The following is a 13,055-nucleotide window of genomic DNA, read 5'->3' on the forward strand; positions in this document are numbered from 1 at the left end:
GGGTCTGTTCAACTTGATCCAGGTGCTTCTTTATATAACCGTGTCTAACTCAACCGGCTGTTCTTTCTTTGTGCCAGCGCAGTCTTTTATTTATTTATTTTACTTAATGACATTCTTATTAGCTTCTTAGTAAAGTTATATCCCTGCCATTTTAAAGTTCTGTGCAAAGGTATATAAACATCTTACCTGTTGTAGATAGCTCTTTGCATGAAATAAAGCTAAGTTCAGTTTTGTAGTGCCTCTTAAGATTAAAGCGACCATCTTAACACAAATGTCTTAAAATGTAATAAAGGTTATTGTGAACACTATTTAATAAACCTGTTACACATTACTGTCAATGTCCACAATTAAAATGCTGTGAGTGCAAACGTTCACCACAGTGGTATCTAGCTGTAGCACTTCCAGTCCAGCTTGGGGTTAAATTCATCAGGCGCTTTATAATAAATCTGTTGAAATAGTTGTGTAATTAACAAGTGACAGCAATGGAAAGACTTAACTAAGAACTCTAGCATGAACCGCCATGAAATTTACGCCGTTTTAAGTGACACTTGTGTCTTGGCCGGGTTCTGAACTTGTCGATCAGCCACACTTGTAAACTGCATTTTTCTAAACTGAGGTTCTTAACACAGCTATATTCAACAATTAAAGTAATATTTCTTCGTAGCATTTCGACTGAACCCTTTAAAACGGTCAGAATAGGCCTTTTTAAAGTGCTTTGGGTGATTCACAGGTTCTGCTGCTTACAGATAAATCTTTTCTCATCTTGAGCTGGATGTGTTCAGCAGTTTCTGACTCTGTACTTTTCCACTACCAGCTGCTTTTCTTTGGCATGCTGCCTCCTTTTGCTCAGGCTCTCCCTCCCCACTTCTTTTTTTTTTTTGTATGTGTGTATCAAGTAGAATGGTGTGTGTGGGGTGGGGGACCTTCGTCACTCTACCGGCTCTTTCTATTGAAACTTAGCCAAGCAGTTAAGTTGATATGCTTAGAAAGGAGCCTATCAAATTATTGTTTGCGGACTTGCGTAGATGTGTGCGTACAGCATGTACAGCATGTACAGTATGTTATTTATATTTACGAAGCATGACTTCCCTTATTTTTATCCAACGAACTGTACGATCTGCAGTGTTGAGTGTAATCAAAATGTGACACAACCAGGCAGTGTGCAGCCAACTTGTCATGGAATTGCAAACAAATATGTGCAAATCATCCCGGTTGGTGGCGATGGGGAAAGTTTTTTCCCCCCTCTGTTTATGCTCTGTCCCTCTGACGCAGGCACACTGAGGTGTGGCTGTGACGCTCCAAGGGCGCACAGCACGTCTATTGGTGGAGATAAGGTCAATCACCCTGTCCTATGTTTACAGAGTTCCCCACCCATTACAGGAGGGGGTGGAGTGTGTGTTGCACCCTCCCCCGTCTTTATAAAGCAGGAGCTGAAAGTGTAAAGTTACAATTTGGATTTTAACAGCTGATGAGTGCGGACGAGCTGCTCATCATGACGATAAAAACTGAAACAGAGAAGCCCGAGCTGACTTACTCAAAAGCTAAAGGCCTGGTGGAGTTAGTCACTGGTATTGATATATATATATTTTTTTTTAATCTAAAGTTGTTCCATCTCCTTTGCTTGTTTAGTATTTTAATGTTCTTGTCCTCCTGTTTGTGCTTATTTCGCAGCTTTTATGAAACAAAGAAGGATGGGTCTGAACGACTTCATTCAGAGGCTCGCCACAAACTCCTACGCCTGCAAGCAGTGAGTACCGTCTGACTCGTGTCATTGTTCTGCCTCTTCAGGAGGACACAACATTCAGAAACCTGAGCTGGAATGCAAGTCATTTGTCTTCTAGGGACATTGTGTGACTCCCAGATCAGCTGATTCACGTTGCAGAACAACTGAATAGTTTGTGTTGCAATAACGTAACGTTTTTGTTTGTTTGTTTTCCTTGCAGTCCTGAAGTTCAGTCTATTCTGAACCTGACTCCTCCGCAGGATGCTGAGCTAATGAATGCCAACCCTTCTCCTCCTGTACGTATGACTGATTATCCCTCCTTTTCTTTCTGTTTGTACGTCCTCAGTTTTATTAACTTTCCTCTGTTTCATGTTCTCCTCTCAGCCCAGTCCATCCCAGCAGATCAACCTTGGCCCGTCGTCCAATCCCTCAGCCAAACCCAGCGACTTCCACTTCCTCAAAGTGATCGGCAAGGGCAGCTTCGGCAAGGTGCTCCTTGCACGCCATCGCACAGACGACCAGTTTTACGCCGTCAAAGTGTTACAGAAAAAGGCCATTCTCAAGAAAAAGGAGGTACGGAGGACACACCAGCAGCATGTGGAACAGAGCAAACACGCCATGAGTCGTGTTCAACTTCTCTGACCTTTGCTCTTTCTTGTTTCAGGAGAAACACATTATGTCAGAGAGGAATGTGCTCCTAAAGAATGTCAAGCACCCGTTTTTGGTGGGCCTGCACTACTCCTTCCAAACCGCGGACAAACTTTATTTCGTCTTGGACTACATCAACGGAGGAGAGGTGAGTTATTTACTGAACTGATGCCCGAAGAGAAAGCAGATAGAAAAGGATGGATGGTGAGGAGGCCAAGCTCGATAGATAGAAGATAAAGAAGAAACTAAAAAAAAAAAAGATGTAAAAGTTAGAATCAGACACAAAGTTGACACGGGGGAAATCCGCACATGAGAGGCAGAATAGAAGTTGTCGCTTAATTTTTTTCTATCTAAAGGAAACAGCTCAGGAAATCGTAGGGTGGGCTGGGGACAGCAGGAGAAACCTGATGCCAAAATTAGCAGCACCATTGAGACTCTGTGTCTAATCGAGCTCATTTCCTGTGATTGTTGCACGAGCAAAGACAGTGCTGATTAAATATGGACTTCATCAGGAAGCAGGGAACATTTTCTCTTTTTCTTCCATCCTGCTGACTTTTCTCTCTTTCCACTTTTCTGCCCTTTTTTTTTCATCCGTCTCCCTGTGAAGTGTGTAAGCTGTCGCCTTCCTGTCTTTTATATTTCCTCTCATCCTGTTTCCTCTCTAACTCTATTATTATTGTTTTTTTTACATTAGTCTTTCTCTCACTACTGCTTGCTCGAAGCTGTAATTTTGCCGCAGCAGTTATTTCTCAGCACGCGTCAGTAACGGGTTCTCTTGTGTGTTTTTCTGTCTTGCAGTTGTTCTACCACCTGCAAAGGGAACGCTGCTTCCTTGAACCCAGAGCCAGGTTTTACGCTGCGGAAATCGCCAGTTCGCTGGGTTACCTGCACTCCCTCAACATCGTCTACAGAGACTTGAAGCCAGAGAACATCCTGCTGGACTCACAGGGCCACATCATTCTCACAGATTTCGGGCTCTGTAAGGAGAATATCGAACCCAACGGGACCACGTCGACATTCTGCGGTACACCAGAGGTAAGGAGAGGACGTTTAGTTGCTCAGAACTGGCTTTTCTTGCTTCTTTTATTTAGGGTGAAGTAACTTACCTTTTTTTATTTCTTTCCAGTATTTGGCTCCTGAGGTGCTACACAAGCAGCCGTATGACAGGACAGTAGACTGGTGGTGCTTAGGAGCGGTCCTGTACGAGATGCTGTATGGCCTGGTAGGTAAAACGCTGCGTTGAATAAAGCGTGAACATTTTAAAGATGACCCGTGTTTGTCGTCTGTCTAACGTGTTCTCCCGTCCTTCGACAGCCTCCGTTCTACAGCCGTAACACAGCGGAGATGTACGACAACATTCTGAACAAACCTCTGCAGCTCAAACCCAACATTTCCAACGCAGCCAGACACCTGTTGGAGGGACTGCTACAAAAGGACCGAACCAAGAGACTGGGCTGCACAGAGGACTTTGTAAGTGTCCACTTCAACAGTTTGATATTTTGTGTGTTTTTGAATGTTAAAAGACTAAGTTTTATTCATGTGCGCATGTGTGAATTCCCCAGATTGAAATCAAGAACCACATATTCTTCTCTCCAATCAACTGGGACGACCTCAATGCCAAGAAGATAACCCCTCCATTTAACCCTAATGTGGTCAGTTACCCTTTTTAATGCTCTTAGAAATGTTCAAGGCACAGTGCACATGCGCTCGCTCATTTCCATTTATGTAACTCAGATCAAAAGCACAGAACATGTCCAATTATGGTGCTGCAAAGCAGGTCTAATCCCCCCTCGTCTCCCTTCTCTTTTCTTCTTTTTGCAGACGGGACCCAACGACTTGCGGCATTTTGATCCGGAGTTCACGGACGAGCCGGTTCCCAGCTCCATCGGCTGCTCCCCAGACTGCGCACTCGTCACCTCCAGTATCAAAGATGCAGCTGAGGCGTTTGTGGGCTTCTCTTACGCCCCGTCTATGGACTCCTACCTATAGGACCCAAACACAGGCACTCAACATGGACTTTAGTCATTGCTCATTGAATACAGACTCATCGTGCTCGTGGACTGTGCATCTTGACCCCAAAACACATTTCTCATCGGAATGATGGATTTCCCCCCCCCCCCCAAACCAACATGACATCTTCACCTACATGTCTACCTGCCATTTTTCTCTCAGACTCTTGAATGCATTTAATTTATTGCAAAGAGAGAAGGTCGGCTGTAACAATTGACCAGTTGGGGACTGTCACCATCAACAAAAATCTGCTTAGTCGTCTTAGCTTTCCCATTCCTCGCCCGATGGGGAGGTCTTTTTGCACATATGGCTCAGGCAGCTTTAACAGCATCCCTTCATCCTGACATCACAAGCACACATGGAATCTCCCACCTACTGTCTAAAAAGGCTGGAAAAGATCGTCCATGTAGCGAAGCATCTTCCACCCACGTGGACCTACCCGTTGAGTCTGAATGAGTAGCTTGAAGATCACTTTTTGGTGCTTTTTATTTTTTTTTTTAAAGGGAGTTTGGGGGAAGCTGATTGTTACAGAGAGGAGGGTGTATCATTTCTCTCAGAGGTGCCTTTGTTTTATTTATTTCTTTCCATCAGTACTCTCACCATTTGAGTTGTTACCATTAGAGCATTTTTTTTTTCTCTTTGTGTACTGGTAATTATTTTCTTATTGTGAGGATGTAGCACTAAGTTATGAGACGCAGGGACTCAAATGTTTCACTTCTTCATTTGCACATTAAAGCTGATTGAGAGATGGAGAAGATGGCACCACCGCTGGGTGTTACCACCACCCTGTCATGGTTCCGCTTGCCAACTGCGTCCCCCTCGTAGAGTCTTCCGATTTCCTCACACCGATGTAACGGCGGTCCTTTCGTCAAAACTGAACATTCCACTTTAATATTGCTGTAATGCGACTTGACGGTATTTAAGTTTCTTGTACAGTTGGAGTTTTGTGTACTAGTTTAAATGTATATTGAACAAAAGCCTAAAGGTATGCCTAAAATATGTATATGTAACAATTCATGTTTAATGTACTGTAAATTGTAAAATTGTTTATGTGACCATGTTTGGTTTGCAATAAAAGTTTAACTTTATTACACCTTACAGACCGTTTATGAGGGATTTATTTGCACACGGCGGCGCTTCTGTTCTCCGATTTTGCTGATGTGTCAAACACAAGTCATTTCCAAATCGCTCCATTTTGCTTTAAAGTGGGACATTCCACTGGAACTTGCAGAAAATCAACATTGAAAGGTTTAAGTTATTGAGTAAACTAAGAAATCTGAGGAATGTGCATAAACATTGACGACTTTTTATTGAAGAAGCTTGAGCTGCTGATTATATTGTCCCAGATTATGGAAAAGTGGACTTTCTACTCGGTAATACGTCAGCAGCCTCGCACAATGATTGTGTCACCCTGGTGTGAATCTGCGTGGGCCTGAATCAAATCTTTAGCAGCCCAGCAGACAAGAAGGGGTTTAATTATATTGTAAAGATTTGTCTGCACTGTCTTCAGCAATAATTAATATAACTTTATCATGTGCAACATGGTATAAATGAGTTAATGAAATGGAAAGTTTGTATCTGCTGTAACTTTTGGCTATGGGAGGAAGCCAGCGTACCTGATGTAGGCCACACATGCAGAGGAAAACGCATATTTCTCACAAAGACCTGCATAACTGCACAAATGATGCTATTAAAACAGTTTCCAAGCGTGTTTCCATAGAGAGCTTATGAACAATAATATCTTACCTGCTGTAGATGGCTCTTTAGAGAAACAAAGTAGAGAAATATAGTTTTATTCTAATTGGTGAGCTAATGGCTAATTCAAGGTGATTACTGCCTCCTAAAACAATTTGGGAACCTTTCATGCAAACTTTTAAAATATTTATATTGTCAGTTTTGCATTGCATTATTTATATGACCTTTTTACCTTTTTGATGGCTGCAGCATGACAGCTGATGGCAGTTTTAGCTTCTCTCCATTGGCTCCCTGTCAAATTCTGAATTGAATTCAAAATCTTACTTCTAACATACAAAGCTCTCAACAACCTAGCTCCATCTTAAATTACAGATTATTGTTCCATATGTTCCTAACAGAGCACTTTGCTCTCAGACTGCAGGTTTAGTTGTGGTTCCTATAGTTTCCAAAAGCAGAATGGGAGGAAGATCTTTCAGTTATCAGGCTCCTCTCTTGCAAAACCAACTTCCAGTTTCTGTCCGTGAGGCTGACACATTGCTCAGTTTTAAGACTGGGCTTAAGTCTTTCTTTTATGATAATTCCTATAGTTAGAGTTGGCTTGGATTTTCTGAGCTATCCCTTAGTGATGCTGCTATAGGCTTAGACTGCTGGGGGACTTGATCACATTTCATTTCTCTGCTGTTGTCTTCAATTGCCCTACTCTACCTGTTTATATTTGTAATTATTTCTATCTTAACATGTTTTTTTCTCTTTCCTCCAATAGAAAGTACACCTGGACCTGCCATTCTGTGTATGTCCGTTTCTCCTTTCTGTCCTCTCAAACCCCAGCTGGTTGAAGCAGATGGCCACTTGTCCTGAGCCTGGTTCTGCTGGAGATTTCTTCCTGTTAAAATTTCCTTTCCACTGTTGCCTTTGTGCTTGCTCAGGACAGGAGACTATGACAAAGTGAAGATTTAACACAATCTGCTGGCTTCCTTAATTAGATACATTTTACTAATTGGCTTTTTTGTGAATGTTTCTGTTCAGTGCCCTGAGATGACTTCTGTTGTGATTTGGCACTATAGAAATAAACTGACTTGAACTGATATAGCAGCGGCAGCAGGTAGCTGTAGCACTTCCTAAGCTCTCCAGTTGACTTTTAGCAGCAATGCCATAATATTTCCCTGATAAATGATGATAAAGGTTTCAACTTTTGTCTTGGCCTCATATGATTAGCTGTTAACTCTTAAAAGTGAAGCTGTTCAAAGAGCCATGTACCACAGGTAAGATGTTGTTTATAACCTCACTTCAGAACCGCACATTAAAAGATTTTGAAGTAGCTTTAACTGAGCCTCGAGGAACTGCAATTATAAAAAGACTGGAAGTGTACTGGTAGACAAACTGTAAGAAAGTTTTATATGCTTTAATTTTGTCAGTGCATCATGGTTGCTACTAGTTGCATTTCATTCAGGCAGTGATCAGGTAGCTGTTCGACATCTGCTGTGCAGCTGCAGTCATGCACCACCATCTGCTGGTCGAGAAAGTTTTTATTTTTATATATTTATTTTAATGTCCTGCAGGATTCAGAGGACAAAACAGGCCCTTCTGATGAGAAAAGCTTCAGGGTAAGGTTTGTGATGGATTAAAAGCACAAAGGGCTGCACAAATAAAAACATAATGTCCCCCATCGCTGAGGGATTTAGTGAATGTTGTAGTTTTCCAGATGAGTATTTCCAGACCAGAATTGATCAGGGAATGCAAAGAAACCTTTATGTTTTTTAGTGCAAGATGTTCAAGTGGTACTGTGTTTAAAAAGAGAAGTTGCTTCTTTTGTTTTTCTTGCTTGTCTGAGGCATTGCAAAGTGACAGGTCCTGGAGAGTGGAGGGAACGATTTTCATTTCATTTATTTATTTTTTATCTCAAACATTTATATGCACACAAAAAGCAACAATAAAAATGTGCAGGGGCATGATGTAGCAAGTAGCTTAACTAGCCCTGTCCCTCAGCTCTGCATAAATAATCAGATCTTTTTTATAAAATAAGCGTTTTTACAATATCTTATGCCTGCTATTGTGTTGGTTTTATAAAAAGTACCCATCTAATGACAAAAGAATTGTTGTTTTACATAACTTATTTTATAAACACACACACACACATATATATATATATATATATATATATATATATATACCCAAACAGATGGGGCCGAGATGGGGTAGAGGTAGAGCAACCGACTCGGGACCCAAAAGTCCCGGGTTCGTCCCAAATCCCCAGCCATTCCCACATGTCGTGGTGTCTCTGAGCAAGACACCCAATCCCTTATTGCTCCCCAGGTGCTCAGTAGCTGCCCACTGCTCCACCTGAGTGTATCCCTACAGAGAACCAATTTCTCCATTGTATGGGAACATACAATGATGACAACACATAGCACTTGTTACTTGAACAAGATGAAAAGCGAAAACAACTGGACTTCTATTCTGTAGCTGAAGACGTTACGCTTTATCTGAGGAGTTTTTTCGATTCAAAGGAACAAGGAGTGTGGGGTTCAAGTTATAAAGCTGAGGTGTTTTGTAAGCTTGCAGATTGAAGATTGACCTCTCACTCCTCTCAATAGAGGATCGTTAAGGTCTTAGTCTAGGGTTTGCATGACTTCATATTTTTTAAAGTCGACTTCAACAGGATAAAAGTCGAGTCGACGCCAACTAGTCGATGTGACGTCATTGGAACTCAAGATACTATATCAGACATGTTCACAAAAAAATGTAATTCATTGTTTACAAAAAGAAAGAATAACAAAACATCGGGAGTGTATCAGAGTCAGAGTTTCTTTATTGTCGTTCGCATTCGTACCGGTGGAATGAAATTATGTACACAGGGTCCCAGTTACATCCAACAATAAAATTTAAAAGAAAAACAGTCATAAGATCTAAGATATGAACTAAGAAAACATCAACTAAAAATACACTAAGCACTAATAGCATATTAAAACAATAAACAATAAAACAAAACAAACAAACAAAATAAAACAATATGCCAAACAGCAGCACGAACATGAGTGTGTGAGCAGGTGAGCATGCATGAACACAGCAACATGAAATAGATCAGCAGCAACATGAAACAGATCAGCAGCAACATGATGTGATTTTCACAGTGATTATTCTAGTTAGAGATTCATGAGTCTAACAGCCTCAGGGTAGAAGCTGTTCCTCAGTCTAGTGGTTCTACACTTAATACTCCTTAACCTCTTTCCTGAGGGGAGCGGGGCAAAAAGTGTGTGTGCTGGGTGAGTGGGGTCCTTCATGATGCAGGTGGCCCTCTTCCTGCAACTGGAGGTATAAATGTCTGTGATCGTGGAGAGGCTGACTCCAACAGACTTCTGTGCAGCCTTCACCACTCTCTGCATAGCTTTTCAATATTTATGCTCCTACCATTTATCATACTGCAAATAAGTCACAGGAAAAACAAAACTATTATTAAGCTGCAAAAGTGAAAGAAACGTGTGGCACGTTCAAAACAAAACTAAACACCCCATATGGGGTGGGCGGTTGTGGAGTGCACCACCGTGAATTAAATACAATAAAACTAAAAACAGCGGGGCGGGCGGTGGTGGATAGTTGAACCATAAGAGTCATCTTTAGTGAAATACTTCCACACTTTTGATGAATTCCCACCTGTTTGCCAAGACTTGGCCTGCTCCTCGCCTTCCGTCTGCTTGGAAGAATCCATTTTGTAGCCTGATCACGTGACACAATCGCGTGACTGCAACTAGTCGACGTGAATTTTAAAAACACACGAGATGTCCTAGAATCGACTAGTCCACTAGTCCATCCAACCCGTATCTTAGACCACTTTCATGTTTAAAATTCAGGTTAAACTGCTCCTCTGTATCACAGAGTTTAAGATGCTTAGGAAATTATCATCTTGATCAATACTTTGTTGACTGTCAAATATTGATTAAATAATTCTTATAAAGGATATTTAAAATGATTTACTCCTTATTAAAATAATTATATAATCAAACATAATACTATATATTAATTATTTATATGACACTACAATATATAATATATATTGATGCACATATAGGCAGCGAGTCACAGTAATGCATCATTTCTCATTTTCCATACTTCTCTAGTAACGGTCTACTTATGAAAATCTAATTCATCCAGTTGGTCTATGGTCCTGACCCAAAGTCCTCTGGCGTTATCTGACTCATCCTTTGTTTTGATGAGAACCTTACAGATGTTTGTCCATGTAGCCTGAATCTTGCCCTGTTTCTTCAATAGTCAAGCTTTCTTGGCAACATCATCTTATTTTTTGTAAGCTGTTCATTAAGCTAAACATTTGTACTTTTAGATTTCCTCCCTGCTGTAGCAGCCACAGGGGACAATACTGGGTGACCAGTAAGACAATCAGATCCTAGCAGGCGTTGTCCAGCAGGCGCCAGTATTCACTTTAAATTAGCAAGAGTTTATTAATTTTTTTTTTTCCCCACAAAATAACCAGATTATTTGATGAGGGTGTTTGCATTTCTTATCCTCATAAATTTGACAGCCTGACATCTTTTGAGGTAATAAAAGGGACGTTTAGAATATGAGTCTCACAAAAACAGAGTTTTTTTTTTTTTTAACGAGTGCTAATTTACATAACTCCTGTTAAAATCTCATCTACAGTTCACTTACACAAAGTCAAAGCTTCTGCTTGACATAAAAACATCACAAAACGGAGGATCGGAGTTTTCCAGAGATAGTTATTTATCTCACCTCTGCTCTTGAAGATGAAATTCATCTGCTTTTGAGCAACGCTTTTAACATATCCAGCAGCAGATGTTTTATTTCTCATATGTGTCTCAGAAGCAAACTGTTGAAGACAACATCTGTAGAACAGGTTGGTGTTTCGACTCTGGGCTTCACGTGAACTGATTCACTTTAACTCCCTGTTCCGCTTTAAAACATCTGACAGCTTGTAACTGTTTTACTTGCACTGCTGGTTCTGCAACAAGGAGAAGAAGCTTGTTGCAGAAAAAAAAACAAGAATTTAAAGGCTCAGCAGTCCTACAAGGAATGCTGATCACCCGCCGCCTTTCACATCGTAGTTTCAAATTTTAACTCAATAGCTGTAAAATTACAGCTGTTTTGTGTTTTCCAAAGTGATTACTTGTAGCAGCCATCTTGAATTGGGTTGACTCCAGATGTTGAACAGTTGTAGGTGTGTACCTGCAGAGTGTTTTCCTGAAAGTTTCATTCAATTCCACCCAGAGGTTTGTGAGACATTTTGCTAACAGACAGGCAAACGATCATTACTGGGTAAAACATTACATGGACGGTTCACTCCTGGTTCCAGTGGAACTAATGAAGCCATTTTTATTACGACTTTACACTGTACCTTTTTGTTTTACTGCCTGTTTTTGTCTTTTCTTAGTACAATCTACATTTATTTAATCTTGCTGATATAAATTATTATTTATTTTTTTGTATTGAAACTATTGTACAAAATCAGTTTAAATTCCCGCACTGAAACTTGAGGGTTTTCATCGATGCCTGCTTATTTAAAGAGAAATAATTTCATAAAAACGAGGTTTAAATCTCTCTCTTTTAATATGAAACACACAATATACAAAATACATTATAATTGTAACAATCTACATAACATTTAAGAAAAATCCCATTTATGTAACTTTAAAATGTTATTGTTTAACAGCGGTCATAAATCTGTCATATTTCTGCTGACTAACATGTCTGGTTTGATGTCTTTAATGTGGAACTTGAGCTCTGACCTGCTCAGCAAAGTTAGTAACTCAGTAAACTGTTGGTCAAATGAATTCCTGGAACAATAATAATAAATAATAATCATCTAGCCAACGCCAAACTGATGTGTGCTGAGAGGGAAAATTCTTCACAGTCGTTCCTGACAGCAGACTTTGGACATTTATAATTCAAATACTAGAACTTTTTCTGAGAGACATGTTGAGTTAAGTCTTTGTTTTGGAGTGTCGTGATGTTGCGGTCTCTTCTGGATATGCTATGAAGCTGAAAATTATTTATTACCCTGTGCTTCTCACTTTCACTTCAGCGCCTCTGTTCCACAAACTGCAGGCAGAGCACAATCATTTCATAACTAAATTAAATGTTTGAAACTCTATATTTTGTGATCACTTTTTGTTTTGCAAACTAATAAAATACATATTTTATAAAATTGTTTAAAAAATGTACCTCATATAATTGGATTTTTTTTTATTATCAGAGTCATTTTTGATTCGGATGCAGAAATATTTAACTCTGGCCACTGATTTTGTTGTGCTGGCTTTTGGATTTAGGTTATTTAGTCATTTTAGTCTGTTATTTAAAATGTACTAAATGGGGCGTGGTGGCGCAGAGGTTAGTGAAGGTGGGCCTGTGATCGGAAGGTCGCCACTTCAACTCCTCAGACAGACAACATCAAAATGTGAGTGGGAAAGGTAAAACACCCACACCTTCCTCCACCCTCATTTGGGCCCTTGAGCAAGGCCCTTAACCCCCACCATCTGCTCCCCTGGGCACCGAAGATGTCAGCTCTCTGCTCCACACAGAGGGCTGTGGTAGCTCGGTGGTCTGTGGTTACATCAAGAACATCCGGTGTAAAAACAATTACCAAGTCTTCGTGCGACTTAGTTCACTGTGACGACCCATGAAGAAGGGAACAGCTGAAAGAAGCAGATAAAAAAAAGGAAAATAAATAAATATACTAAACAATGCATTGCAAAGGTGAAATTATTGAAGAACACTGTAGGGTGTTGTACATAAAGACAGCCTGTTGGCTGTTTCATCTGCTTAATCTAATGTACCGTATTTTCCAGCGTATAAGTCGCTCCAGAGTATAAGTCGCATCAGTCAAAAAAAGCATCTTGAAAAGGAAAAAAAAATATATAGATATATATAACATATAGAGACATCTCCTCCTACATGTCTCTGCATGAGTGCAGTTACAGCGTGCACTCTCAGGACATTATTACCTGCAGTG

General features: G+C 40.4%; 1 protein-coding gene across 3 annotated transcripts in view; it reads left to right on the top strand.

Annotated features, from left to right (window-relative positions):
* Positions 1-5,479, top strand: part of sgk1 (serum/glucocorticoid regulated kinase 1) — a 45,643-nt gene extending 40,164 nt beyond the window's left edge. For 2 of the 3 annotated variants that reach the window (XM_037685837.1, XM_037685836.1), the window contains 9 exons: positions 1,672-1,747; positions 1,944-2,019; positions 2,108-2,296; positions 2,388-2,519; positions 3,170-3,406; positions 3,498-3,593; positions 3,686-3,841; positions 3,934-4,023; positions 4,193-5,479. In XM_037685837.1, the coding sequence (XP_037541765.1) occupies positions 1,672-1,747; positions 1,944-2,019; positions 2,108-2,296; positions 2,388-2,519; positions 3,170-3,406; positions 3,498-3,593; positions 3,686-3,841; positions 3,934-4,023; positions 4,193-4,360 (1,220 nt within the window). In that variant the 3' untranslated portion in view covers positions 4,361-5,479. Of the gene's footprint in view, positions 1-1,430; positions 1,569-1,671; positions 1,748-1,943; positions 2,020-2,107; positions 2,297-2,387; positions 2,520-3,169; positions 3,407-3,497; positions 3,594-3,685; positions 3,842-3,933; positions 4,024-4,192 lie in introns of those variants that run through there. The other variant, XM_037685835.1, reaches the window with a different exon arrangement.
* The last annotated feature ends 7,576 nt before the right edge of the window (positions 5,480-13,055 follow it).

The sequence above is a fragment of the Nematolebias whitei genome, chromosome 12 (assembly GCF_014905685.2).
Source record: "Nematolebias whitei isolate Nwh7 chromosome 12, NemWhi1, whole genome shotgun sequence".
In the NCBI taxonomy this organism is placed as follows: Eukaryota; Metazoa; Chordata; class Actinopteri; order Cyprinodontiformes; family Rivulidae; genus Nematolebias; species Nematolebias whitei.